The sequence below is a fragment of the Sarcophilus harrisii genome, chromosome 3, assembly GCF_902635505.1.
Source record: "Sarcophilus harrisii chromosome 3, mSarHar1.11, whole genome shotgun sequence".
Lineage (NCBI taxonomy): Eukaryota > Metazoa > Chordata > Mammalia > Dasyuromorphia > Dasyuridae > Sarcophilus > Sarcophilus harrisii.
The window spans coordinates 545,982,909-546,006,412 of record NC_045428.1 but is presented as its reverse complement, the minus strand read 5'-3'; the positions used below and the strand labels follow the sequence as shown (position 1 = coordinate 546,006,412).

The window sequence follows — 23,504 nt, the reverse complement described above, 5'->3', positions numbered from 1 at the left end:
GTTCACTTCCCTTCTTTGCCTCCCTGTCTCCTGGTGACCCGACTCCGTGTCTCCTCAGGTCACACTGGGTCCTCCTGGTCTCAAGGTGAGTCCTAAGCCCTGGGGGACAGTGCTCCAGGCTTTCCCCCTCCCCTCCTCCACCAATCTGCCGACCCCAGCCCAGCATGGTTGTGGGTCTGGCCCTTGGGGTGACTGTGTGACTCTGGGCATGTGGGGGTGGGTGCGCGTACTGGGACACACGCTCTAAGCATGATGGGGGGTAACCGTGGGGGCCCATGACCATGCCTGTGCAACCTGTGCATGCATTTGCATGGGACCCAAGTTTGTGTGTGGCGGGGAGGGCGTGGGGGGAGGCCGTCACGTTTGTCCCTCATACGTCCGTCCGTCTGTCTCAGGTGCGGGAGGAGGGGCTGGAACTGCTCCACTCCTACACCCAGGAGGGCTTCAGGGCCTGGGGCTGGGGCAGGGCCCTGCCTGGTTCCTGGTGTGAGATGGGTTCTCCTTCTCTCCTGAGCTTCTTGCTTGTCTTAGCTTTGGGCCAAGAGGCTGAAATTCACTTCTGCTCCTTACCCACAGGGGGGGAAAGGAGAACGGGGTTTGCCTGGCTCCGAAGGACCCAAGGGAGAGAAAGGAGCTCGGGTAAGGAACCATCTGTGCCCACGGCTTGTTCCCCAGACCTGTACCTACCACTGGGGGAGGGGCTGGCACCCCCAGGCTGTGTCTGCTGCTGCATACGTGAGTGATCCTCACAGCAGTGGGGCTAGTGAGGTGCCCTCCCCCTATGACCAAGGCAGCTATCATTCCAGAGGCAGACATAGGCATGGGGAAGCCTGAGTTGCCAGTGCCAGGCCCCCTGTTCTGAGAAAGGATGTCCTCTAGATTCCCAGAATGCCCAGAACATCCCCTATCTTCCAGGAAACAGAGAGAATCTTTGTTTCCAGAAATTCCCATTTAGTAGAATGGAACAGCTAGCTGGTGTGGTGGGTAGAAGGTCTGGCCTGGAGTCAGGAAGACACCTTCTTGAGATCATACCCAGCCTCAGACACTTCCTAGCAGTATGACTCTGGCTTGCCTCAATTTCCTCCTCTGTAAAATGGACTAGAAAAGGAAATGGGCAACCACTCCAATATTTCTGCTAAGAAAATCCTCATGGGATCATGAAGAGTTGGACATGACTGAAAATTACTGAATACCCACCTTGATTTCTCTCCCCCCAAATCTTGGTCTCCCCCCACCCCCACCACAATTCCTGCCCTTGGCCCCTTCTCCTGAATTCCCTCTCTTCCCCATAGGGCTCTGATTGTGTCCGGACTTCCCCAGAGGCCCCTCTCCAGGTAAGGCTCAGTGGGCAGTGGGGACAGCCTACGGCCACACAGGGGAGGCGATCCGGGCTCCGTGCCCGAGGACGGTGGATGTTCCCCTCCCTGACCCCTGCTCTCTCTCCCCCACTCCCTGCCAGTGTGCTGAAGGCCCCAAAGGTGAAAAGGGAGATCGAGGAGACTCGGTGAGTGGGGCAGCTCTGAGGGCATGGGCAGCAGGTGGGGCTGGCATTTCCGGGCCCAGGAGCTCACCCTCCTTCCTCCTCTAATCCCTCTCCCAGGGTCCTGCAGGAATTACTGGATCGACTGGACAGAAGGTAAGCTTCCTTCACTTTCTCTAGGGAACAGAAGACACACAATGGAGTCAGAGGGACTTTGGGGGTCAAGGTCCTGGCTCTGACTCTCTGCCACCTCGAGCATCCATTCCTTCCCCGGGCCTCAGTTTCCCCATCTGTAAAATGAAAGCACTGGATCCCAGTTATGACAGTCAGTGAGAGAAGGGGGGAAGAGAAGGCCTGAGTCCCAGAAGCCTCATGTTTCAGCTTTTGGGAGGCTTGGTCACCCATGTCCTTCTTTCCATGGCAGTCCTTCCCCCAACCCTTCTGTTGCAATAAAAGCTGCCACTCACGTACCACCTGGAGGCTGACAAGGCTTTTTTAGGCTCACTTTTTACATATGTTACCATTGAAGTAAGCCTCAGCCTCATGATATAGAGAATTCCCAGGTGAGGAGACTCCCACTACGGCGCCAGTAGGTGGTCCTGCCCGTGGAGGGGGACCCAGCCAAGGTCACGTGAGCCAGATGTGCCATAGACACAACTGGGCCCGGACCCCCCTGACTCCGAGGATGGCTCTCTGCCCACAAAGGCACCTCCTTTAATCTTTATGAAACCAGGTCCACCTCTGAGGCCAGAATTATGTCTTCCTTTCCAGGGCCAGAAAGGAGAGAGAGGAGACGCTGGCTTCAAGGGCTCAGTGGGGAAGCCTGGCCGAGACGTAAGGCTCCTGGGGACATGGGGCAGAGTGGGGCCAGGGCTGTCGGGCCGCAGTCACACTCCCACTCTTGTCTCCCTTTTCTATAGGGCCGGCCCGGGGAAATCTGTGTCATCGGCCCCAAAGGGCAAAAGGTGAGGGTTGGGGTTTCTTCTGTGGGCTGGGAGAGTGGCGGGAGTGCCCACGCCCAGCAGAGTGGAGGCCCCCTGGGGTCAGGACCTGGTTCACTTCGGTGCTTTACTTTTGTCCCCAGTACCCTGTACAGGGCCTGGAGCAACATGGGCGTGTGATAAATCCTTGTATTTGTATTTGTCCAGGGTGATCCCGGCTTCGTGGGACCAGAAGGGCTGGCTGGAGAGCCGGGGCCCCCAGGACTGCCAGGACCCCCTGGGATTGGGCTGCCAGGAACACCTGTGAGTGCCCTCAAAGACCACCCCCACACATAGGGTACTCCATGTTAGGACCCCTCATTGTGCCTGTACATTTAGTCTCTCTCCATCATCCTATCCAGAGAGACCCTGAGAACAAAGGACTGGGGCACCCAGAGATAACCTCAAGGAAGCCCCAGGCTGAGATAAAAAGGCCTCTGATCTCTGAGACCCATTTCTGAGGGGGAGACATTGCTCCACCCTCAGGGATTCCTAATCTGAAGGGATCTGATGTCAGGGGCCTTCAATCTGGACAGACAGTTCTGTCCTCAGGGATGCCCAGGTTAAATTTAGATATGTCCCTGATCTCAGAAACCCCCCATTTCTAAGGGACAGACACAGTTCTGCCCTCAGGGACCCCCAGATTAAATTTGGATATGTCCCTGATCCCAGAGACACCCCCCCTTCTAAGGGACAGACACAGTTCTGCCCTCGGGGACCCCAGCCTGAGGGTTAGACATGCCCCTGATCTCCACAATCCTCAATCTAAGTGGGAGTCAGAGCTCTGCACTTAGGAGGCCTCCTTTCTGGGGGAGATACTGCAGCCCCCTCAGGAGGAGGGGTCCACAGATGAAGGGAAGGGAAAGAAAAGGCTTTTGCAGAGAGGTTGCTGAGCCTGATTTCTGACTCTGCCTACAGGGGGATCCTGGTGGCCCAGCGGGTCCAAAAGGAGACAAGGTAAACTCGGGGAGATTCGGGGCTGAGCTAGCCCCAGTTAGACATGGGAGGGAAAGGGTTGAAGAGGTTTTATGGAAACCCCAGACAGGCTTCTCAGTCACTGCCCACTCCCTGTCTCCCTCCCAGGAAAGAGGCCAAACCTCAGCCAGACTCAGGAGTCTGGAGATTAATCTGTAATAAGCTGGAGAAAATGGATTTTTTTCCCTTTTTCTTCTCCTTCCAGCCCCAGGCGCCTTTCAGCTCCCCCAGGTCCCTGGCTCCCCTCACAGTCACAAAGCCTTCACCCAGTATTCAGGACACTGTTGTGGAGTGGGTGGTCCAGGGCCCTAGAAAGGCCAGTTTAGTCCAAGCAGCTCATTCTAGGCCCCAACCCCAGGGGCTTCATGCAATAATGAAGGCTCCCTCTTCTCAGTCTTTCCATCCTTATGGAGAGGCGGTCTGACCCTGGGACCAGTGACCACCTCTGGGACTCCTGCCAAGTCTCTGACCCTGCTGAAGGAAGCAAGGGCCAGAGGAAAATCTGAGTTGGAGAGATGATGACGAATGCTGTTTTGATAAGAGCTGGCTGTTATAGAGAATAGCTTCACCAACATTGCCTCATGTAAACCCCACACCATCTTTGCCAGTAGGGCATCTCCCCATTTTACAGATACAGAAACTGAGATTCAGGGAGTAGAAATGGCCTTCATTTAGTGTGTCTCAGAGACTTCAGATCCATTGATTTTTTCCATTCTGACTCAGGGCTGGGATGGCCACAAGTCATATTAACCAATCAATGCATGAACAATCAGCACCAATTTACTAAATGCCAGACCCTGAGCTAAGCACTGAGGTTAGAAAAGCAAAAATAGTCCCTGTCCTCAAGGAGCTTACATTTGATTGGGGGAAATGGAATAGTTAAATGAGAACATATGATAGAAGGAAACAGGATGAAACTAGCACACGTTTTGGTGAAAGGGATTAGTGGATGACACTGGGAAGGATGAGATAGGAGCACAGTGTACTTGTCAAGAACCAGACAGAAGAGGCAGCAGCCCTGGAATTGAGTCCTGCAGATGAGGCAGCCCTGAGTCATGGGCTAGAGTGCCAGAATTCAGAGGCAGGAAGAACTGACTTTAATTCTTGCCTCAGCAGTGTGACACTAGGAAAGTCACTTCTCTCCTGTGTTTATTTCCTCCTCTATAAAGTGAGGGGACTTGAACTTGAACTTGCCATTTCTAAACTGATGATCCTCTGAATCATCATTCAGAGGTCCTAAGACTTTTCCTCACCACGCTTTCCTTTCCTTATCTGTAAAATGGGTGCAATATTGGATTATAACTCGGAACCTCCCTGAGCTGCTGTGACAAAAGAGTTGTGTGCATTTCAAAGGGTGAGAGAAACCCTTGGTTATATTTATTGTTGTTCAGTCTTTTGAGCCATGTCTGAGTCTTTGTGACCCCATTTGGGGTTTTTTTTGACAAAGACACTCGAGTGGTTTGCCGTTTCCTTCTCTAGCCCATTTTATAGAAGAGGAAACTGAGGCAAACAGGGTGAAGTGACTTGACCAGGTTACACAGCTAATGTGTCTGACGCCAAATTTGAACTCAAAAACTCCTGACTCCAGACTTGGCACTCTATCTACTGTACTATTTAGTCATTCTTGTTTTCACAAGAAAATATAGATACTAGATAGATAGATAGGTATGTAGGCATGTATACATGATGTCCTTTATGATTAATATCATATAATATCCCTTAGGCTGTAACAGGGATTGAGGGAGGGGTGTTTGGTAAGGGAGCAAGAAGGAAGGGTCTGAGGAACTGAACTCCTCCTGGAGTCACTGCATCAAGGAGGAGTCCCTGGAACATGAGCTTCAGGTCTGTGACAAGTATATGGTTCAGCAGAAAGAACCTCTGACCAGAAATCAGGAGGCCTGGATTTTGTTCTCAGCTCTGCCCTTCTATGGACTTCAGTTTTTCCCATCTGTATAATGGGAGGATTGGATATGAAGATCTGTGTCTTTCCTCTTATATTTTCTTACACCATTAATCCTTTGCTTCTGGTTGTTCCTCTCGGCAGGGAAGCTCTGGATCTCCCGGGAAAGAAGGTCCAGGGGGAAAGCCTGTAAGTATTGCCTGGAAGGGCTTAGAAGGTGTAGGGAGGCTTGTGGGCAGAGCTGCTATAGGTCTTAGGCTCCTCTGCCCACCTCCCTCTCCATTGATGTCTCTTTTTTCTCTAGGGAAGACCAGGAACGCCAGGACTGAAAGGGGAAAAGGTGAGGTCCGGATGGAAGGTCTCAGGGCTGAGGGTCCCCCTTGGGCTTTGTCTGCCCACTGCAGGAACCAGCACTCCCGGGTTCTGACACCTCCCTCGGGGAACAGCTGAGCCAGGCTTGGTGAAGGATGGGCAGGGCTGATGATTCTGGGAACTCAATGGGCTGGGTCTAGGACTGGGCTGGGTCCAGCATTCACTTCCCACTTTCCTCCCTCAGGGTGACCCCTGTGAGGTGTGTCCTACTCTGCCAGAGGGGATCCAGAACTTCATGGGACTTCCAGGAAGACCGGGCCCAAAGGGGGAGCCGGGAGAACCCGGCCTGCTGAAGGTGGGTTGTGGGCCAGAGTGGCGGCTCACAGATGCTCCTGGGCGTGACCATTTACACAGAGCAGCCTGGGAAAGCTCAGCCTGGGGCAGGAGTCTGGCAGAAGGGATTTTAGGATGAGCTTTACCCAGTTATGACCACTAGGGGGAAGAAGCGGGTCTCAGGACACCCCGAGGCTCTGAATCTGGCAAGGGGTGAGGAACCCCTCCAGAGTCCCCACCACGATCATCACTGCTGTGAGAATGGACAAAGGAAGAAGCGTAGCTCAGAATAGTGAATTAGTTCCCTTTTAATTTTGCCCCCTGGGACAAAGCTCTGATGGCACTGCCTGGTTACAGTTCTGGGAGGTTCCATTAGTCCTATATGACTAATGACATAAAATTGGGGGTTGTGTTCCCCCATTCTTCCCAATGGACACGTTCGCTGATTTCCATATTCCCTCACTTTCCATATAACCATAGATTAAAGTTTGAACTAGTAGGACCACATACTCCTATTTATTCCCTAATATGTATTAGGGTCTAAAAAAAAGCCATATTCTCATTCTCCAAGACCGTGGATGTGGCGGAGCCCCGGGTCTCCCGGAACAAAAGCATCATGAGGGCAGGAGGGGCCCATCATTCTTGAGGAGGAGGATTTGAAAGGCCCATGGGCTCTCACTGTCCACGGGCGATAGATTACCGTGTGAGCCTTCGGAGCCAGATTCCCCGGGGGCGCCACCAGTGGGGGGTATTAAGGCCATGTTCTCTCACTCTCCGAGTCCGCTGCTTTGGGGGGGAGGCGAGGATCCTTGCATCCTCCATCTCCAATAGCAGCGCTCACGCGTGCCCATTATTCCAAACGGCAACACTCTTTTCTCTTTTAGACTTAGCCCTGTTACAATGTAGCCTCTGGGATCATTTGTGGTCATTGGCTCGTTTGCACTCCCGCCCAGTTCTGCGGCTTTCCTAACAGAGATGCTGGGTTTGCCATTTCCTAAGCCAGAGGGCTCCAATATTCACAATGGCCCTGGGGCGGCCTGGCAAGGCGGGTCTCCTCACCCGCCAGGGGCAGAACCATAGGTTACAGACCGGGCCGGCGGAGCCATGCCCTCCTCCCATCACTCCCCATGAGCAAAGCAAGACCGACAGTGGGGTTCCTAGAAGGGGCAAACCATAGAGTATAGAGTAGGCTAGAGGGGCCATGGGTCCTTACTATCCCCCCGGGGTGGGAACCATAGAGTTGACACCCACCTTCCTGGAGTCTCCATGGCAACACCCCGCCCTCCAGCGTCTCCGTGGCAACAGTCCTGTGCCAAGGAGGCAGCTGCAGCCCGCCGGCAAAGATGCCCTTCGGCGGTGCTGGGGTGGAGCCGGCTCTCATAGTGAGGCCGGGCAGAGGGGCAGGGCGAGGCTGGGAGGAAGGGAGGCAGAGAGGCCGGGGTGACGAGGTGGGGGGGAGGCCGTTGGGCCACCCTGCCCTCACCCCAGCCCGGCCTCTCTTTCAGGATTACCTGGGCAGTGCTATGGGCCGGAAGGGCAACCGGGTAGATATTGGGGGACCCGGGGTAGGCAAGACGGGCCCCTAGTTTCCCCTGTGTGTGGGAGTCTGGGTCTGGGTTCGGATCCTACCTTGCCACTGTCACTGGAGGAATTCAGGGCAGATCACTCCGCTCGTCCCCACCCCTATCTCCGCCCTCAACTTGGGGGGGGGGTCAGTTTTCTCCGGTGAAAAAGTGAGGGGTTGTACCAGCTAACTTCGAGGACCCAGTATCCTTTGATAGCTCCCGAAGTGGGAGAACAAGATGTCCCGCTCCCATTGCAGTGCGACGGAGGGAGGTGCTGGCAGAGACCCTCCCCTGCCCCGCCCCCTCTGGCTGAGATCTGGGGGTTCTGAGCCTTGCCCCACTGCCTAACCCAAGCTTCTTTTGTTTCTGGGCAGGGAGAGCCTGGCATCAGTGGGATGAAGGGTGAAAAGGTAAGTGGGGGTTCTCACCCCTTTAAATCACCACAAGGAGACAAGGTCTCTGCATGGGATGTTCCCCCCCCCCCTAAAACTAGTGCCTGGTAGAAAGCCCATCCCCATCTGGCTGCAGCCTGGGTTCTCCACCGCACTCCACGGGAACCCTGCTGCTCCCCCTCTGCCTTAGAACATGCTACCTCCTTCTCCATGAGACCCCCCCTCCCCACCCTCCTTGTTGCTCCTCTGCCCCCCATTCCCATCTTCTTTGCATTTCTCTCTGTGTATATTTACTGTGTAGTCACCTGTAGCATATGAGCTACCTGAGGGCAGGCAGAGAGCTGACCTCAAAGCCAGGAATATGTGCTCAAACCCAGCCTCTGACACCAGCTGTGTGACCCTGGCACACTGCCCAGCCTCTCTGTGCTTTCAGCAACTTTCTCACACTTATTTGCAGAGAAGAGTCTGAATTCTTTATACCAGTAAAATCACAAGACCAGCATCTATCCTATCTCTGTGACTAGCACATCATAGGTGCTTTAGAAAGGTTTACCAAACTGGATTAAGTGCTTGTGGTATGCCAACTGTACTGTGGGTAGAGTAATAGGTTTAGGAAGATCTGAATTCAAATTCTGCCTCTAACTGGGATACCTTGAATAAGTCATTTAATTCAGGGCTTCTTAAATTTTCCCCACTTGCAACCCTTTTCACCTGAAAGTTTTATGCAACCCCTGGTATAAAGGTATATAAACTAGGTATACAAATCAAACATTGATATGATGATAAATCATAACTTTATAAACCCCACATTCAGTTATGAGACCTCCATGTGGGGGTCATGAGCCACTGTTTAAGAAGCTGGGATTTAATGATTCTGCACCTCAGATAGATAATTGCTAGGACTTGTCTCCAAAGGCTGAGTGTGTCATTGGAGGGGATTTACATATTGAAATTAAGGAAATCACAGATTTTCTTAGTGGCATTTTCCATTAGAAAGCTAGATACGGTATAGTTTCTGCATTCAAGATGCTTACAATAAAATGCCAGGTACACAAATAATTGGCACAAAGCAGCAGGAGGTAAGGGCAGAGGAACCCTGGTAAGAGCAAAGGGTTCTGGGAACTTTCTGGAGAGAGAAAAATCTCTTTTTTCCACGTGGGAGGTCCAGAGGGGAAAGTTGAGGAAGCATCTGGATTGGACTAAGAAGAAGGGAGGGAGCATCAGTACACTGATTGGTGGACAGTTCATTTTAGTCACAAAAGTCACAGTGGGAGGAATGGGACAAAAATGGGGAATTAAGAGTGGTTTGATAGGGCTGAGGATGTGATATTGAAAAGTTTTGAATGGGAGTGACATGGCCAGGGCAGAACCTTGGGAAGCTGACTCGAGCCCCATGTGCAGAATGCATTAGAGATGCTGGCAGGAAAGCCAGGTGGGAGGCTATTGGGGTCATCCAGGGGGGAGGTAATAATGGCAGCCAGAGGCTTTGTGTGTGGCCAGAAGAGGACAGCTGGGAGAAATACTGTGGTGATAATATCAAGAGGCCTTGGCAACTGATTGGATGTTGGGGGGGGGGGGTTGACAGGTCTGGTTTATTGGAAGGCTGGGAAGGGTAATGTGCATAAATAGGGCAGCTAGGTAGTGCAGTGGATAGAGTACCAGGCCAGCAGTTTCCTCATCCTGGGTTCAGATCCAGCTGGGTAATCCCGGGCAAGTCACTCCCTGTTTGCCTCAGTTTCCTCATCTGTGAAATGAGCTGGAGAAGGAAATGGCAAACCAGTCCAATATTTCTACCAAGAAAACTTCCTAAATAGGGCCACAAGAAGACAAGACTGAAAACTGATTGAACAACAATGATAAAGCACATTCATAAGGAAGCTGGGGATAAGGGGCAGCTTTTGGAGGAAAGGTGACATGTTCTGTTTTAGATTTGCTGAGTTTGGGGTGCCAGTGGGACACGGAATAGAGCTATCTTGTAGGTATTTAGAGATGAGAAATGGGCTGGAGCCAGGGAGATAAATTGGGAAACATTCTGCATAGAAGTGCTCATTGAAGCAATGGGAGTGGATAAGACCAGCAGGGGAGAGAGTGAAGAAAGAAGAGGGCCTAGATCAGAGCTTTGAGGGAAGATGAAGCAGAAGAACCGGTGAGATCAATGTCGTAGAAGTCAGAGGAGGAACGAATATCAAAAAGGAAGGAGTAATCGGGAATATGAGCTGCTTCAGAAAGGTCAGGGAGAATGAAGATTGAGAAAAAGGTTAATGGATTGAGTTAGTAGGAAGTCACCGATGAGTTTAGAAATGGGAGTAGTGGGGGCACAGAAGCTGAATATTGGGGGGATTGAATGATGGAGAGCAGAAGCCAGATGATACTTTGTAAAGCCTGACAGTGTCAGGAAGGAATGGTCTCTACTGGAGTGCCCCATGGAGATTACATTTGTAAAGTGCTGAATACACTGGCACACAATCTGTGCTTAATAAATGCTCACCCCCATCTCTTCTCTCCCCTTCTCCCCTTTGGCCCTGTTCTGCTTAATTTTTTGAATCACTTAGATCAGGGTCTAGATGCAATATGGACCATGTTTACAAATATCAGAATTCTGGTAGGAGCAACTAAGATGGCAAATGGTCATTCAGAGTCTGAAAGGATTTGGATAAGCCAGAACAAAAAGCTAAATCTAATAATAAGGAATTTAATCAGGATAAATGTAAAGATCGTTACTTAGGTTAAAAAAAAATTCACTGGTATGAGATAAGGGAGGCCTGATGATTTCTATGCAGAAGATCTGGGCTGCTGTGAGCACCAGGTGAGTCAGGAAAGAAACAAGGCAATCAAAAGAAGGTTAACACAGTCTTAAGTTAAATTAGAGGCTCATGGGAAGGACCCTCCCCTGTGATTGGTGGCCAGCTGTGGAGTGGGAAATGGGCAATGAATCCCAAGCCTTGTACAAATCAGTCAGAGAAAGTGAGAGTGATTTAAGTTAGAGAAGGGGAGATTTTAGGGGACATTGTTGTTGTCTTTTAATATCTGAAGGCTACTGTGAGGGTGAGAAAATAGATTTATCACGGTTAGTTCCAGAAGGCAGAACTGGGAACACAAGGTAGAAATCAGAAAGGCTTGATGTAAGGAAGATCTTGCTATCAATCAGAACTCTCCAAAAGGAGGAGCCCCTGGAGTCTGGGAGATCCCCATCACTGAGGTCTTTAAAGGGGGATTGGATGCCCTCTTGTTGGAGAGATGATGTGGGGATTCCTGGGGGTGTCCCCATCAGCTCTGAGGTCCTGGGATTCTTGCAAGGATGAGGGCTTAAGGAAGGGGCAGGGTCCTGGGAAGGCTCTGGGAGGATGGTGACTGACTCTTCCCTCGGGCATTTTCCCCAGGGGGAGCCATGTTTGCCCTGCAGCCCAGGTGTAGATGCTCAGAACTTAGTGGGGCCTAAGGGAGACGTGGCCTTCCCAGGCTTTGGACTGCCTGGCCTTCCGGTGAGTGACCGTGGAATTCCCCATTCCCCCCAAAGCCTTGGGCTGGGCATCTGGGCCACCCCGAATCCCTCGACCTTAGATCCTTCCCTCAGCCAGGGGGGGAGGAAGGGGGGCCACACCCTCGGGATTGGGCCTTGGGCCCATGTGTGGCCCTGCCTGAGGGTCCCCCACCTGGGGCTCAGTTTTCTCATAGCAGACCCGTCTTCCCTGGGGAGGGGTTCTCATCAGGGAGAGGAGGCTGATCATTCCTCACCTTGGTGTCTTCTCAGGGGAAAGCTGGGGCACCAGGGCCAACAGGGATTAAAGGAGAGAAGGTGAGTGCCAAGGAGTGGGCAGAGACTTGGGACTCTGGGAGAGCTGAAGATGGCAGCCCCAGGGGATAGCACTGGGGAGCATAGGAGCCTCGGTCCAGCCTCATTTTCACTCTGCTTTCCTTCCCAGGGTAACTTTGGTGAGATGGGGCCAATTGGCCAACCGGTGAGTGGGTGGGTTGTCAGTGGGAGGGAGTCTGAAACCAGCTGCCTTCTCCTGGTGTAGGGGACAGGGAAGATGGAGGAGGGAGAAAGCAAAGAGGCGGAGGGAGAGGGTGGAATGGTCAACACTGGGGTAGATTACAGGAATTGGGATCCTTGTTGGAACCCCTCTCACAGTCTGTCTCTCTCTCTTCCCTTCTGTGTGTCTGTCTGTCTTTCTGTCTCTGTGTTTCTGTGTCTGTCTCTGTCTCTCTTTCTCTCCTTTATCTCTCTCTCTCTCTGTCTGTCTCTGTCTCTCTCTCTGTCTGTCTCTGTCTCTCTGTCTCTGTCTCTCTCTCTCTCTCTCTCTCTCTCTCTCTCTGTCTCTCTCTGTGTGTCTTGCAGGGAACCCCTGGGACCATGGGACCTGCTGGCATTAAAGGGGAGAAGGTGAGAATGGAAGTTAGTGATGAGGGAAAGGGGGACTGGAGGCCAGGCCAGTTCACACCATGTAGATGTATGGGTGACAGGAGTTGGGGAGCAGGGAAGGGGAAGGGTGGTTATCTCTGTAACTATGGCCAGTCCCCTTCTCCTTTCCTCATCTGTAACACCAGAATTGGTCCTTTCTGGTACTCTATTCTCTGACCCCCTCCCAGGATTTTTCCAGTAGTCAGCCAATGTGAGACAGTCTGCTGGAGGGGCTCTAGGGCTGCCTGGGGTCAGAAAGTCCTGGGTTGTCAGTCCTGATTCTGAGGCTCAGCTTATTTAGCTTCTCAACTCCTTTTCCTCCGTGTAAAATGAAATCATAATGGCTGGGGGGTCTTATTCTGCATATAGCCTAGCTGTGGGGCTTAGTTGGAACTCACATACATTGTAGAGTTTAAAGTTCTATGTAAGTTACATGTTACCACTACAGTCTTCCCCAATTCCAGATCCCAAATCCTAGAGTAAAGAACTGGTCTGGCTTGTCAAGAGCATCTGTCCAGTCGATGCCAAAGTTGGGAGGCGTTGGGAAGTGGGATTGGGCTAGACTTGGGAGGAGACTTTCCCAATGCCCACATAACTCTGTGCCTGCGCTGCCAGGGGGAGCCGTGTGAGCAGTGCCCTTCCACATCAGAGCCTTCTGGCAGGGCTCTCCCTGGGCCTCCCGGTGAGAAAGGGGAACCAGGCCAACCTGGGAGTGGCCAGCCCGGAAAGCCGGTAAGTCTGTCCCCTTTGTCCTTGGGAGGAAGAGAACTGGGCCACGGATGGCACCCCCATCAGTGTTCCAAAGGATTTTGGATTCAAGATGCCAGGGGATAGTGACCCAGCCAGACCCTCCCCTCCACTGGGATCCCTGGGGCTCGGAGGGCCCAGGGGAGGACTGACACAAAGCCCTTTCCTGGGCTCCTTTTCTTCTTTAGGGTAAAGCAGGGGAACCTGGATTGAAGGGACAAAAGGTGAGAGAAGATTGGGGTTTGTGGGAGTCTTGGTGGCAGGGAAGGGAAGGGAAAGAGGGAGTCTGGTGGGACAGAGCTGGTGGAAGAAAGGGAACTGGACTTAGAGTCAGGGGGTGTGGATTCAAATCTTGGCTCTGATACTTATTACTTATGCTTTGAGGGGAGCCCCTTCCCCAGTCTGGACTTCAGTTTCCTTATCTACAACATGAAGAAAGCTCGCTCATTCAAAGGTCCTTGTAGCTCTAAATCTGATGATCAGGAAGTCTGGTTCCTACAAACATCCCCCACACCCCCTCTGGCCCTCCCTATCTTGGCCCCTGAAGGTGCTACATGCACCCCCATTCTCATCCTGGAGAGGGACCTGCTCCATTCTTCCTAAGATCCCATATGGCTGCCTTCCCCTGCTCACCCTCCTCTACCCCACAACAGGGTGACGCAGGTAATCCAGGAGACCCTGGGAAGCCGGGCACTGAGGGACAGCCAGGGCTGTCCGGACAGCCGGGGATCAGGGGTCGCCCAGGGCCGAAAGGAGAAAAAGTAAGTGCTGGACACCTCTCCCGGTGGCCCAGGGAAAGCCTGGCCCTGCCAGGGGGCATTGTGCAGTCTCCCTGGGTGCCCGCTGCCTTCCTGGGGGTGTTGGGTCTGGGTGCCAGTCACTCTCAGCCATGGCAATTATTCTATAACGAGGGCTCCTGAGAGAGCTCAGGGCCTAAACAAAATCAGGAAGTAAATGAAATGAGACAGAGGGTCAAGGAAGGCAGGCTGCCATGGGCCCTGGGCTTTGGAGAGCTGCCAGAACTAGCACTGGGAGGTGGGCATCATGGAGCCAGGAGGGAGCGGGCAGGAGTCCTGGCTCTGACAGCTCCCAGCCCGACCGATGTCTCCCCACCCCCAGGCTTCAGCTTCCCTGTCTGCAAATCAAGGGTGCTGGGGGGAGAAGGCTTGGGAAGCTGCCAAGGGTGGGAGCTGGGCTGGGCCCGGGAGGGACAGCATTGGATGCTCGTGAGGAGAGGGTATGAAGAGAGAAGGGGGAGCACTCACTGGCCCTGCCACAGCTGGGGCGACCTTCACCTAGCTTTTCTGGGCCTAGGGCTCCTCACCTACAAATCCACAGGCACCTTTCAATGTGACCACCCTCTTTAGAGTGTGGGAAGACCACTGTGGCCTCCCGGGCCTAACTGGTCCCTGGCATGAGGGCTTGGGGTCAAGGGCAAACAGAGCCCTCTGAGCCGGGATGGGCCCCTGCCCTGATGCCCGGATGCCCGGAGGCGGGTGCCCTTCACCGCCTGCCCCTCTGCCCAGGGAGATGCCTGTGTCGCCTGCCCCACGCTGCAGGGAGAGTTCACAGATGTCGCTGGAGTTCCTGGGAGACCAGGGCCCAAGGGAGACCAGGGCCCGGAGGGCGTGGGCCGTCCTGGCAAACCGGTGAGTCCCCCTGCCCCATCAGCCCCTTGCCCACAGCATTTCCTCAGCATCCTGTGCCTTCTGGGCCTGGCCCCCGTCTTTGGGGGGCTCTTACCCATTAGCCATTTAAAACCATCTGTAAAACCAAGCTGAACATGGGCAGATCTAGGAGGAGATGCTAATGTGAAAGACGATGATGGGGAGCAATCCTGGAAGATCTGAGTGAGTGTGATTATGATCTGCAGCTAATTAGATAAGAAGCATACTAGGGCTGAATGTAAAGGCCCATTCTTGGGCTTCCCAAGTTCGGGATGGGGAAGTGTGGCTGGACCGCGGGTCACCGAGAAAACTCTGGGAGCCCGAGGGTACCGACAGCAGGCCCAGCAAGCCGCACCACACGAAGCCGCATCCAGAGCGAGGGCGGGGTGGGCCACATGCAGACCAACCTGGAGAGCCCCGATTTCCATTCTTGGCCCTTTTCAGGGAGTATGTTTTCAGGCTAGAGAGTGTCCTTCCAGCGTGGGAACACAGGCCCTGAGGAGGACCCAAGGAAGGACTGGTAGATGGGACTGAGCATCTTTAGCTAGAGAGGGGAAGAGCTGGGGGAGCCTGTTTGCCAGATCAGACACGGGCAGCCCTAGAAGGTGTGGCCAAGGGCAGGGGAGCAGGGGGACAGACAGAGCTTCCTGACACTTGCCCCTGTGTGCAATGGGATCCTTCCTAAGCCAGCTTGATCACCCTTGCTCTGTCTCCCGGGCTTGGAGGACAGCATTTTATAATATTTCATCATTAATTATTAGTGATGAATGAAACCCGATGCCAGAGCAGAGAGCGTGGGCTCTGCACCTGGCACACGTGAGCTGTGTGACCTGCAGACTCTACACCTCTGGAGGTCTTCAGTTGGGGCTGGGCAGCCACTTACGGGCATATTGTTCTTACGAGGGTGGTGCTAGCTGGCTTCTGGTGTCCTCCCGGGTTGATGAGTCCCTCTGTGTGTCTTTCAGGGACAGCCTGGCCTGCCTGGTGTTCAAGGCCCACCTGGGCTCAAAGGTTTGCAGGTAATTGGGAGGCCGGGGATCGATGGGGCAAAGAGGGAGTGAGGAGGAAAAAGCCCCCGGATGGGATGTGGGAGGCCGAGGAGAGCAGCATGGGAAGAGGTCGGATGGAGGTTGGAGAATATGGAGAACTGGTGGGATGAGAGCTGGGGAAGAAGATCAAAAGGAGAGGAGGTAGAGGGAGAGAAGGATGGGAGGGGGGTAAAAGGGGCATCGGAGACCACAGTCTCTTCTGTCCTTCTCTTCAGGGTGATCCAGGGCCTCCAGGGCTGTCGGTCCAAGGTCCTCCGGTGAGTTCCTCCTCCCACTCCGCTGCGCTTCCTGCCGGACCCCCAGCCCTTGGTTCCCCCTCTCCCCCAGAGTCCCAGACAGAGGCCTGCCCCCCATGGCTTCTCATGGACAGAACTCTGGGACTTCCACACTGGGCTCTGCATTACTGGGTGTCTTTGCCCTCACAGGGCCTCTGGGAGTCCTTCTGAATTAAAGTTAGGGGAGGTGCTAGCTTCAACGGCAGCTTTAACAAAAGGATTGCCTGGATTTAGGGTCAAAAGCTTGGGTTCCAATCCCATCACCTACAGATGCTCTTAAAAACATTTCTTTTCCTCTTGCACCTCCGAAGCCTCCCCAGATATCTTGGGGTTTTTAATCTAGATTTCTTTCTTACAGATCAGGCTTTAAGCCAAAATCAATCTAATCCTAATTGGCCGCCAGTAGGTCCTGGGCCAAGCCTTCTTTGGTCATTGTCAGGGTCCTGATGGACTCAGATTGGATGCATGTAGCGGTCCTTACTGCTTGGGTCAGAACCTCTGAGGGTCTTCCCCTCCCAGACTCAGTCACTTGTTTACTTAGATTTTCCCTTTTTCAGACTAGGTAAAAATGATATTTTTTGCCTTAGTTGCTCCCTAGCCTTGATCACTGAATGGGGGTGGCCTCAGTCGGACTGAGCCCTGTGGAAGAGCTTAGCTTAAAAAGGCCGAGGGTTCCCAAGACACCTAGGACCACCTCCAGTCGTCCTGATCCAAGTCTGGCCTCCACCCTGGCTCTGCAGGGAAAGGGAGGCAGGGGACCTTGCCCAGTCCTTCCGCACTGAGACCCGGCTCACTTGCATGAGCACCCCCTCCCTGGCAGCTGGTCCGTTTCCAGAAGGAAGGACAAACCGCACCTGTGAGCGATGTGGCATCTGAGCCAACTGGGCAGGTCACCTGGAAGGTGGCGCGGGTTGGGCTCCATGGCCTCCAAGGTTCCTCCCAGCTCTGATTCTCTGGCCTGGCTAGGGCTCCTCTCCGGCCCTGGTGCACAAGGCGGGTGGTCTGGGGCCCTTCTGGGTAGTAATCTCTGCTCTCTGGTCTGCAGGGAGAGGCTGGTGACCAGGGTTTGCCAGGTGCCATGGTACGTCTGTCCCGGGGCCTTAGACGGGAGGCAGGGGAGGGCCCCTTTCCAAGGCACAGCGTGACTCTTTGTTTCCTCAGGGACCTCCAGGACCTCGGGGCCCACCCGGCTACGCTGGAGAGAAGGGCGCCAAGGTGAGCCACTGCCCAATGCTCAGGGCTCCTCGCTGGCGGGAGGCTCCCAGGAGGTGTTTCCACTCTTGCGGTTCAGTTTCTTCATCTGTAAAATGAGTAGGGGGGCTAAGACCCCCTTGTGCTCTGAGGGGCCCTGTGCCCCAAGAGTCCCTTGCAGCCATGTGATTGTGGGCGAGCGGTTCCTTGGGGCAACAATGCGAGCCCTTGCTGCCTCCGTGTTGTTTAAGGGGAGGCTTTTCTAAACGTACAACAGACAGTGCGGCACCGTGGGCAGTGGGCAGGCCTTGGAGCAAAGAAGGCAGGCCCCGAGCCCTCCCCCAACCCCCTCCAGACACATCCCTGCCCCCCTCTCCAGCTCCTGGGCAAGATGTAAGACCAGGGATGGGCAGCTCCTGCTCTCCAGAACGGACACTCTGCGGGAACACAGGGTCTGGGCCGATATTAATAATAATGGCACTAATCTAATAATGAAAGGTCTGCCATGAGGGACTAATTGTTAATCACAGTAGCAGCCCCACTGCGGAGCCCTCCTGGTCTCTGCATGGGGCAGCCTCGCACCGGGAGCACTGGTTAGAGAGAGCTCAGACTCTGGGGCCGCCCCCCAACCTCAGGGCCGCCTTCACCCGGGAGACCCCGACAGGCGCAGTGATCTGTGCAAGAGGCTCAGCGGGGGAGCAGCCCCTGGGGCAGGGCAGAGAGGGCGCAGTCGTGTGGGAGGAGGAGAGAGGCCTGCGGGACAATCCATACATCCTCAAGTGATTGAAGCCGTGGTGGCTGTGGGCTGGGTCCCTGCTAGGAAATTCTCCTGGGGGCAGTCACTGGTGCAGGGCTCTGACAGCCACAGCCGGGGCAGATGGTGCAGGAGCCCAGGGGCTCTGGGAGAGGGGCAGCGCCCGTGGGGACAGCGTCCAGGGCTACACGCCTGATCGGCTGCTTCCCACTTAGGCTGCTTTAATGATGTGGGAACAGATTGTGATTGGGCCTGAACTGATAAAAAAGGAAGGGAGGGAAGGGAGGGAGGGAGAGAGGGAGAGAGGGAAGGAAGGAAGGAAGGAAGGACGGAAAAGGGGAGGGAAGGAGGGAAAAAAGGGAGGGAAGGAGGGGAAAAAGGGAGGGAAGGAGGAGAAAAAGGGAGGGAAGGAGGAAAAAAGGGAGGGAGGGAAAGAAAAAAGGGAGGGAAGGAGGGAAAAAGGGAGGGAAGGAGGGAAAAAAGGAAGGAGGGAGGGAGGGAGAGAAGGAGAGATGGAGAACTGCCTCTCTGGTTATTCTGGCTGGCCTCCCTTAGGAGTGATCATGAGCCCCTCCCTATCTGGCTTCAAGCCCCAGCCCCAAGCTCAGTCTGAGGAGGCACTGCTGGCAGGTGGAGGGCTACCTCCCAGGTCATGGCTGCCTCCTCAGGGTCACCTTTGAGGGTCAGGGAAAGGACAGATGGCCCTTCTCTGGATGCTGAGAGGTCAGTGAAGGGGGCAGGACCCGAACCCAGAGCTTGGCAAGTTCTCCCTCCCGGGTTGCGCCACCTGCCTCCAGTGGCCACTGAAGCTGTCCTTATGAGGAGCACTTAAGGGCTGCCCTTGGAGGCTGCAAGGTTGTGCCCTGAACTGGAACCTTTTTTCTTCCTTTCCTCTAGGGTTCTGCTGGGCTGAAAGGGGCTGTGGGACCCCCAGGCCCCACGGGCCTCAGTGTCACCGGCCCCCCGGTAAGAGCACAGCGTCAGGCTGTCCTGCAGTAGGTTGGGAGGGGCCCCTTGTTGTGGGACCGATCAAAGCCCTAAAACCTCTGCCTGAGGGTGCTGGGCTGACACAGCAGCAGCCCCTGGTCTCCTGCCCTCCCCCCAGAAGTGTGGAGAGGCAGAGGGAGCTGGAGTCTGCAGGCAGAGACACTGCTGGGCAGGGGCTTCAGCCCGACTGCCAAGGCATTGCGGGGGGATAGAGATGGGTCAGGAGGACTCAGCTGGAGTCCTGGCAGGAAGTGAGCAGGCAGAGAAGACAGATGGCAAATGTGAGACCATCTGACCCTCCTGGGCCTCTTCTGTGCAAAGGAGGGTTCTGGGCTAGCCCCCGGGATCTCTCTCAGCCCTGGTGAGGTCATCAGCCCTTTTGGAGAATGAAGGAGGAAAAAGAAAACAAAAGGATGCTTCTGAGAGCCTAGGGCCTCTCCTGCCTCCCCCGGCCTTCCTGCTGCCCCAAGGCCTCGGGTTCTCTCAGGGCTTGGTTCAGTCTCCACTGTGTCCACGAGGCCTTTCCTGATCTGACCTCCCCTATGTTCACCGTGTATTTTATGTGCACTTGTCCCCAAAGCCGTGGACCTCCAGAGCCGGCACACAGGAGGTGCTTAATAAGTGTCGATAGGATCATAGATTCCAACTGCAAAAGGGCCTTGGAGGCCGGCAGGTCTCAGGTTTATTTTACAAATGAGGCAAAGGAGAAAGTGATGGGACAAGTGCCTGAAGCAGCATTCGCACCTGAGCCTTCCTGGTGGTGCCAGGGCCAGCTCTCTATGCCCTACATTGCACTGTGTGTGACTGAAGCCTCAGAGAGCCTCAGCCCAGAAGGAACAAAGTGCCTTGGGGAGGCCTCTGGGGAGGAGGCGGAGACAGGATCCTCAGGGCCTAGCCCTGACTGGTGGGACCCCCTAGGACACATCCTCCACTCTCTGAGTCTCAGCTTTCTTGTGCTCCCTGCCCATCCTAAAGGGGGGGACCTTTCCAACCCCAGTGCATCCATGACTTTTCCTTCTCCTTTCATCATGGGAGCAACCTCAGCAGCCTCTTCCTTTCCTCCCTCTCCAGGGCCGGGACGGGGCTCAAGGGCAGCCAGGGCTGCCGGGGGCCAGCGGGACACCGGTGAGTAGCTCCCCTAGGGTCGGAGCTGGGGCTGGGCTGCTTCCTCCACCTGGGCCACTCACCAGCTCTGCTTGTTTTCCAGGGAGAAAAGGGAGCACGTGGAGAAAAGGTGAGTGCTCCTGGGCCAGATGGGGCCCCCAGCACTGTCTGAGTGCCGCAGCCCCCTGCCATGTGTCTGTCTGTGTGTCTGTGTGTGTGTATGTCTGTCTGTGTGTCTCTGTCTCTGTGTATCTCTGTCTGTGTGTCTGTGTCTGTGCTGTGTCTGTGTGTCTGTGTCTGTGTGTGTTTGTATGTATCTGTGTGTCTGTGTGTTTGTGTGTGTTTGTGTGTAGCTCTGTGTATGTGTGTCTTGTCTGTGTGTGTGTGTGTGTGTCTGTGTCTGTGTCTCTGTCCCTTTCGGTTGGCCCGTTTTGTTTGGTTTTTTTCCATCGGTGTCGTGCTGCATCTGTGGTTCGTTTCCCGGGGCTCTTTCTTCTGCCTGTTTCTGCTTTCGGTTGTGCGGTTTGTCCTTGGGCTCTGTTTCTGTCGGGCCGTTTTATCCCCCCGGGCACATTTCTTGGTCTGTTTCTTGTCTTGTCTGGGGGCCCTTTTCTGTCTGGGGCGTTTCTTTCCCTTCTGGGCCCGGTTTCCTTTTCTTCGGCCGGGTTGTTTCTGCGGACTGCGGGGCGGGGCGGGTTGGTCGCTGGGCGGGCGCTTCTTTATGGGGGTTTTCCCGTCTGCTTTTTTTTCCGAGCGTGGGGTTTGGTTGCGGTGATTCGGGCGTTTCCCTGCCTGTGTTCGTTTTTGTTTGTTCTGTTTTGGGTTCGTTTTGCCCTGTTCGTGTTTCCGTTTTGTTTTTGTGTTCGTTTCTTTCTGTGTTGTTTTGTTGTTCTGTTGTGTCTGTGTTGTTTGTTTGTTCCCGTTCTTGTTGTGTTCGTTTTGTTTGTTTTCGTGTCTGTTTCTGTCTTTCTGTCCCTTCGTTTTGGTTTGCCCCTGTTGTTTTTGGTCTGTCCCCATTTTGGCTGTGGTTATTTGGTTCGTCTTGTTTGTCTTTTTCGTCTGTGTCCGCCTTGTTTCGTTGTCTTTTAATGTTGGTTGTTGTTTGGCTTTGGTCGTTCCTATTTCTTTTGTCTGTTTTCCGGTTTCGTTTTTCCGCTTTTCGGTTGCTTTTTTTGCTGTGTTGTCTCTTTTGTTGTTTTGTTGTTTAACTGGCCTTGTTTCTTTCGTTGTTCGTTGTTTTGATTTGTCTGTGTTGTTTGTTTCACTTGTTCGTGTTCTTCTTGTTTTGCCGCCTGTGTTGGTCTTTTGTTGTTTGGTTTCTTTGGTCTTTGTTTCTCGCTGTTGTTCTGTGCTGTTTTTTTTCCTGTTTTCGTGTTGTGTTTCGGGCTGTTTTTTGTTTTCGTGTTGTTTTTGTTTTTGTTTTGCCCTGCCCTGTTTCTGTTGTATTTGTTTTGTTTTGTTTTTCTTTTGTGTTGTTTTTTTGTTTGTTTCTTTGTTTGTTGGGGCTGTGTTTTCTTTTCTATTTGTGTTGTTTTGCTGTCTGTGGTCCCTGTTTTGTTCTTTGCCTCTTGTTTCTTTTTTCCTGGGCCGTCTTGTTTTCCCGTCTGTTTTGTGTTTTGTTGTCTTGTCTGTTCGGGTTTTGTTGGTTGTCTCGTTTCTGTTGTCTGTGTTGTTCCTCTTGTTTTGTCTGTGGTTTTTGGCCTGTGTTTTTTTTGCTTTGTTTTCTGTGTCTGTTTTGCTGTTTTTGTTTTGTTTCTTTCGTCTGTGGTTGGTCCTTGTTTTGCTGTTGGTGTTGTGTTCGTTTTGTTTTTTTTTGTTTTGTTTTTTTTTTTTGGGTTGGTTTGTTTTGTTTTGCCCTTTGGTTTGGTTTTGGTGTTTTGTTTTGTTGTTGTTTGTTCTTGTTCTGTGTTTGTTTCGGTTGTTTTGTTGTTGTGTTTGTTTTGTTTTTTTGTTTGTTTTTTGGTTTGTGTTGTTTTTGTTGTCTGTTTTTCTGTGTTTTGGTTGCTTTTTTGTGGCTTTTTCTGTTGTGTTTGTTTTTCGTTTTGCTGTTCGTTCGTTCCTTCTTTAGGTTTTTTTCTGCTGTGTCTCTTTCTTGTTTGGTTGTGTTGTTCGGTTGTTTGTATTGGTTTTTTGTTTTTGTGTTGTTTTTCGCCCGGTTCTGGGTTCTGTGTTTTTTTTTTGTTTGTTTTGGTTGTGTTGTGTTGGTTGTGTTGTTTGTTCGGGGTTTGTTTCTGTTTCTTCGGTTTCCGTCTTGTTTGTCTCTGGGTTTTGGTTGGTTGTTTTCGGTTGCCTGGGTTTTTCTGCTGTTGTGCTGTTTTGTTTTCCTGTTCTGTGTTGTTTCTGTTGTCTATTTCGTTGTGTTTGTATTTTTTTGCCTTTGTGTCTTTGCTGTTTCTTTTGTTTTGTTTTTCTGCTGTTTCTTTTTTGTGTCTGTTTTTCTGTCTTGTTTTGGTCTGTTTTGCTGTCTGTGGTTGTTTCTTGTCTGTTGTGTTTCGGTTCTTTTGCTTCGGTTTCTCTCTGTTTCTGTTGTTGTGTCTGTTGTTCTTTGTTTCTTTTTTGTGGTTTGTGTTTTGTCTTTTCTGTTTTTTCTTTCTGTTTTGTGTTTCTGTTTCTGTTGTTCTTCGTTGTTTTGGTTTCCCGTTTTTTCTTGTTTTCTTTTGTGTTGTGTTTTTGGTTGTTTTTGTTTTGTGTGTGTGGTTGGTGTGTTTGTTTCTATCTGCCGTGTGTTTGTTTGTTTTCTGTTCTGTTTCTTCGGGTTTTGGTCTGTCCGTTTGTTTGGCCTGTTTGCCGTTGCTCTGTTTGCTGTTTCTTGTCTGTGTTTGTGTTGCCGCTTGCTTTTGTCTGTGCTGGTCTGCTGGTCTGTTTTTTCTGTTCTGGCGTTTTGTTTGTTTTGGGGTTTGTTTGTCTGTCTCTGTCTGTCTGGTTTTCCTTTTGCTGTTTTGTTCTGTTTTGTTTTGTTCTGTGGGCTGTTTTGCTCTGTGTTCTGTTTTGTTTTGTTGTCTGTGTTGTCTTTTGTTTCGTTGCTTTTTCTGTGTTTGTGTTGTTCTGTTTCTGTTGTTTGGTTGTCTGTTTTTTCTGCTGTTTCCTGTCTCTGTTTCCCTTCTTTCTTTTCTTTTTTTGTGTCTGTTGCCTTTATGTTTCTTTTTTGTGTTTTGTTCTTGTCTTTTGTTTTTTTTTTTGTTGGTTTGTTTTGTTTTTTTTTTGTTCGTGTCTGTCTGGGGTTTTCCTTTGTCTGTCTGTTGTTTTTCTGCCTTGTTCTGCCTTTTCGTTCTCTTTATTCGGGTTGTTTTTGTGTTGCGTCGTTCCTCTGCCTTTTCTGTCTCGCCTTAGTTCGTCTCCTATTTGTTCTGCTGTTGGTTTGTCTCTTTGCCCCTGTTTTGTTTTTTTAGTT

General features: G+C 52.5%; 1 protein-coding gene across 6 annotated transcripts in view; it reads left to right on the top strand.

The window, feature by feature from the left end:
- COL16A1 (collagen type XVI alpha 1 chain) overlaps window positions 1-23,504 on the top strand; it is a 73,288-nt gene that overhangs the window by 13,695 nt on the left and 36,089 nt on the right. For 4 of the 6 annotated variants that reach the window (XM_031962245.1, XM_031962243.1, XM_023500214.2 and 1 more), the window contains 29 exons: window positions 59-85; window positions 577-639; window positions 1,293-1,334; window positions 1,460-1,504; window positions 1,601-1,636; window positions 2,252-2,314; window positions 2,401-2,445; window positions 2,629-2,724; window positions 3,379-3,417; window positions 5,480-5,524; window positions 5,640-5,675; window positions 5,892-6,002; window positions 7,486-7,524; window positions 7,920-7,955; window positions 11,318-11,419; window positions 11,689-11,733; window positions 11,861-11,896; window positions 12,277-12,321; window positions 12,955-13,071; window positions 13,275-13,310; window positions 13,740-13,847; window positions 14,613-14,735; window positions 15,719-15,772; window positions 16,018-16,059; window positions 17,123-17,158; window positions 17,239-17,292; window positions 18,920-18,988; window positions 20,081-20,134; window positions 20,217-20,243. In XM_031962245.1, the coding sequence (XP_031818105.1) occupies window positions 59-85; window positions 577-639; window positions 1,293-1,334; window positions 1,460-1,504; window positions 1,601-1,636; window positions 2,252-2,314; window positions 2,401-2,445; window positions 2,629-2,724; window positions 3,379-3,417; window positions 5,480-5,524; window positions 5,640-5,675; window positions 5,892-6,002; window positions 7,486-7,524; window positions 7,920-7,955; window positions 11,318-11,419; window positions 11,689-11,733; window positions 11,861-11,896; window positions 12,277-12,321; window positions 12,955-13,071; window positions 13,275-13,310; window positions 13,740-13,847; window positions 14,613-14,735; window positions 15,719-15,772; window positions 16,018-16,059; window positions 17,123-17,158; window positions 17,239-17,292; window positions 18,920-18,988; window positions 20,081-20,134; window positions 20,217-20,243 (1,671 nt within the window). The remainder of the gene's footprint in view (window positions 1-58; window positions 86-576; window positions 640-1,292; window positions 1,335-1,459; window positions 1,505-1,600; window positions 1,637-2,251; window positions 2,315-2,400; window positions 2,446-2,628; window positions 2,725-3,378; window positions 3,418-5,479; window positions 5,525-5,639; window positions 5,676-5,891; window positions 6,003-7,485; window positions 7,525-7,919; window positions 7,956-11,317; window positions 11,420-11,688; window positions 11,734-11,860; window positions 11,897-12,276; window positions 12,322-12,954; window positions 13,072-13,274; window positions 13,311-13,739; window positions 13,848-14,612; window positions 14,736-15,718; window positions 15,773-16,017; window positions 16,060-17,122; window positions 17,159-17,238; window positions 17,293-18,919; window positions 18,989-20,080; window positions 20,135-20,216; window positions 20,244-23,504) is intronic. The other 2 variants (XM_031962248.1, XM_031962244.1) reach the window with 1 other exon arrangement.